This window comes from Trichechus manatus, unplaced genomic scaffold, assembly GCF_000243295.1.
Source record: "Trichechus manatus latirostris isolate Lorelei unplaced genomic scaffold, TriManLat1.0 scaffold00051, whole genome shotgun sequence".
NCBI lineage: Eukaryota > Metazoa > Chordata > Mammalia > Sirenia > Trichechidae > Trichechus > Trichechus manatus.
Genome location: NW_004443987.1, coordinates 1,826 through 5,859, shown reverse-complemented (window position 1 = coordinate 5,859; position 4,034 = coordinate 1,826). Strand labels below are relative to the sequence as shown.

At 49.9% G+C, this 4,034-nt stretch overlaps 1 protein-coding gene across 1 annotated transcript in view; it reads left to right on the top strand.

The window, feature by feature from the left end:
• LOC101342413 (nuclear RNA export factor 3-like) overlaps positions 1-3,148 on the top strand; it is a 158,178-nt gene extending 155,030 nt beyond the window's left edge. Inside the window, exons 9-17 of the mRNA XM_012555875.1 lie at positions 241-277; positions 627-695; positions 781-836; positions 975-1,082; positions 1,177-1,235; positions 1,349-1,464; positions 1,561-1,603; positions 2,174-2,246; positions 2,977-3,148. Coding sequence (XP_012411329.1) covers positions 241-277; positions 627-695; positions 781-836; positions 975-1,082; positions 1,177-1,235; positions 1,349-1,464; positions 1,561-1,603; positions 2,174-2,246; positions 2,977-3,148 — 733 coding nt within the window. The remainder of the gene's footprint in view (positions 1-240; positions 278-626; positions 696-780; positions 837-974; positions 1,083-1,176; positions 1,236-1,348; positions 1,465-1,560; positions 1,604-2,173; positions 2,247-2,976) is intronic.
• The last annotated feature ends 886 nt before the right edge of the window (positions 3,149-4,034 follow it).

Sequence of the window (4,034 nt, the reverse complement as noted above, 5' to 3'; positions counted from 1 at the left end):
TCAGGACTGTCCTGTGGGAGCTTCCCAGGAGGAAGGAGACAGGGAGAGGGATATGGAGAGAACACCCACTAGGTCTCTCTCTGGGTGAGTCCATGGGGGAGGTGCCCAGGGTCCTGGAGGGGTGGTGGCACTGGAGTGCAGGTGGGACACAGCTGGTTGTGTTCCTGTGTAGGCATGCTTCCATGAGGTGAGTCAGCTCTGTGTTTACTTGCTTTTCTGTTCTGTCTTGATATTTGACAGCTCCATCCTGGAATTGTTCTCCAAGTTATTACACCTGGTAAGTGTCTTCCTTTATCCCTTACTCCTCTAGCTGGTACAGACCGCACTCACAACCTGCCCTGAGTCCCTTAGATTTTGCCCAGGTTAGATTTTTGGATCTGACCCCTAATCCTCATGGAGGACAGACCCATGAGGGACCCTGACAAAGGCTATGGACCTTCTCCACAGTTCTCCACCGTATTCTGGAACCTGCCGGTGAAGACCCAATAATAGTCTTGCCCATGGAATTTCCAAGGCTCTTTCACCCTGACCTCTGGCCCTCCCTCTCTCCTGGGCCCATCCTTTTCCCTGACCATTCAGTGTCACCCCCCTAGTCTGCACTTATGACTTCCTTTTCCCTCCCCCAGGATGACCACAAGATACCCCCACCCATTATCTTTGGCAATGAAGCCTACAAGAAGTTACCAGTCTGCAAGGTGAGGAAGTGGGATTAAGCAGGGCTTGGGGTGGTGGGTGAAGAAGGTATAATAGCCGTGGTCCTGAGAACTGTTTTGATATCAGGGGAATGTCTTTGGATCTGAGACCCTGAAGAATCTAATCTTGCAATTCCTGCAGCAGTAAGTACCCATGCTACCCTGTGGCAGAGAGGGATGGGATGGGCCAGGTCACCCAGGTACAGGCCTGCTCATGGGGGGCTTTCAAGTCCACTTAGGGTCACAGGCCACAGAGAGCCTGTCCCCTTTACTATTTCACAGATATTACTGGATCTATGACTCTGGAGACCGGCAGGGTCTCCTGGATGCTTACCATGACGAGGCCTGTTTCTCACTGACCATTCTCCTCAATCCTGACGACCTGGTTCCGTGAGTATCACAGATCCAATGACAGCCCTGGGCCCTGTGACTCCCCAGCAGACACTGGCCAGTCCCCCACCTCCTGTTCCTCTTTTTATCCTAGAAGCTGCTTGCACAAGTACTCCATGGGGAGCAGGAATATAAGGAAGCTCAAGGACCCTGGTAAGTGTGTGAAGGGGAAGATTGGATGAGACAGAAGATGTGAAGGGGTCAATCATAGGGGCCAGGTGAGTGAGGCAGCCCCTGACCTTCTCTTCTCCATCTCCCCTCCTCAGTTCTGCGGGTTCAGTTGCTGAAACACACAAAACGTGACATTGTTGACTTCCTCAGTGTGTTGCCCAAAACCCAGCATGACCTCAGCTCCTTTGTGGTGGACATGTGTGTCCAGACGGTGAGCACCTGCTTCCTCCCTGAGGCAGACCCAGAGGGCGGAGGTGGGTAGGAAGTTTAGGGGCTCCTGGGAGCCTGAGCTGTTTTCCTCTTTCAGGAAAAGATGCTCTGCTTTTCTGTCAATGGGGTGTTCAAGGAGGGTGAGTGTCTGTAGAGTCCCTTCCCCATGTCCCCCACTCTCCCTCCCCCTGACAGTCTCCCTCTAAGAACTCTCCAGAGTTCCCTGATCTCTTCCCTTCCTATTCCCTCTGTGTGCCCCAGCTCCCACCCTGCTCCCAACCCACCCTGGTCTGACCCATGTCCATACGTGTCTGCCCCAGCACAGCCCGGGTGTTAGGGACACAAGCTGGGGAGTTTGATGGCTCTCATCCCAGTCCCTCACTCTGACACCTGGGACACTTACTTACCTCTCAGTCTCCTCATTTGTAATACCCATCTCTTGGGCTGCTGTGAAAAATGAGTCAAATGAACTTGTGAAGAGTGTGTCACAGGGTCTGACACAGAGTAGAGGCCCCATCACTTGGAGGTGATTGTTCCTGTTGCTGCCCTGCCATAGCTGACACCCCCTCCTGACTCCCAGTGGGCGGTTGTCCCTGTCTGGGCCCCTTCAGGGTGCCATGGGACAGTCAGACCCTGAGTGGGGAATGCTGCTGATGAGCGTATAAAGCATGGGCAACTCTGAGGGGTATTGTTGTTTGTTGTGCTTGAAGTTGAAGAAGTATGTCAGGCTCGTGTTCGTGCCTTCACCCGGATCTTCATCGCTACTCCTGCCAGCAACTTCAGGTAAGTGCTGTGTTGTGGGTACCACGTGGGAACATCCGTCCCAGCCTGGGGCCAGTGGTGTGGAAGGTGACTGTGCATTCCTCAGGGTTTCCCCAATATTGCAGAATGCCAAAAGGTAGATCCCAGGAGCAGTCTAGCCCAGTGGTTAATAGTGTATGCTCTGACGTTGGAATAGTGGGTTCTCACCCTGACTCCAGCATTCACCAGCTGTGTGACCTTGGTCAAGTTACGCGACCTCTGTGTGACAAGCGTCCTCCTGTGAATATGGAGATTAGAGTATCTACCTCCTTGGGATGTTGAAAAGGGTAAAGGCAGGTGTGAAACTGTCCCTGGGTTGGGTGCAGATGGCTCTCCAAAGGCAGATATCTCTCCCAGTGTTGCTTTAACAGAAATACCACAAGAGGATGGCTTTAACAAAGAGATTTCATCAATATAACTGCCACTAATCCATCTGATTACATCCTAGTGATAGAATTTACAACACATAGGGAAATCACATGAGATTACAATACAATATCTCCCATACAATTCTGGGAATCATGACCTAGACAAAATGATATCTCTCCAAAGGCAGGTTCTGTGGGAGGGGAAAGGGTACCAGCCAAGGAATCTGGGAGGCAGGCAGAACAGGGAATGGAAAGATAGTGGTTGCTGAGTAGGAGCAAGATCGCTGTTGGGGGTGTGAAGTTGTCCATCTCTCCAGCTGTCTGAGGGCCCATTCTTCTTCCAGCCTATGCATCGTGAATGACCAACTGTTTGTAAGTGACGCCGGCCCCATAGAGACCCAGGGTGCCTTCTCCACTCCAGTGCCCACACTCTCCTCCAGCTCTGTGCCCACCATCTCCCAGGAGCAGCAGGAAGTGGCCCAGGTGTTCTCCACACAGTCCGGCATGAACCACTAGTGGCCTCAGAAGTGAGTGCTGGGAGTGGGTGGGGATGAAGGTGTGCTGGGAGGAGCTGGGGAGTGAATAATGAGAACCCACAGGTAATTCTTTTTTCCTTCACTTCACTCATTGTCACGTGGAACATGTTCCTCACTCAGTACATATTATGCTACCTAGTTGTTTTGAACAGGTGCACAGTATTTGCTGAATTCCATGGATTGCTGTTTCCAGAAAAATACATCATGCGTGTGTGTCCATATTCATATACTGTGTGCAGGATGTGTATAAAAGTTATTACTTATAAAAGTACATCACCATGTCAGGTAAAAATCTCTGGAGATGACTCACTTGTGAGAGGCAGACATGTTCTTCTTTCCATCAGGGCCCCCCTCCCTGGTGTGTAAGACGCTGTCTTATCTAGTGTTGCTTTCACAGAAATATGACAAGTGGATGGCTTTAACAAAGAGATTTCATCAATATAACTGTCGCTAATCCATCTTATTATATCATAGTGATAGAATTTACAACACACAGGGAAATCACATCAGATTACAAAATGGTAGACAATCATACAATACTGGGAATCATGACCTGGCCAAACTGATACACACATTTTTTGGGGGACACAATTCAATCCATGACATTCCACACTTTGGCCCCCAAAAACTCACACCCTTGCAACCTGCAAAACATATTCACCCTATCATATCATAGCAAAAATCTTAACTCCAAGTCAAAAATCCAGAAATTCTTCTTCATGTGTGTAATTGTTACTTTGTTACCCAAATAGAGTCCATGCCCTGGAGCAGTCAAGCTAATAAATCATACTCCAAGTCAGAAAGAGTGAGAAAGTTTTAATTCAGGAAGTGTACACTGCCAGGAACCCAGCAGCAACGCAGGATGT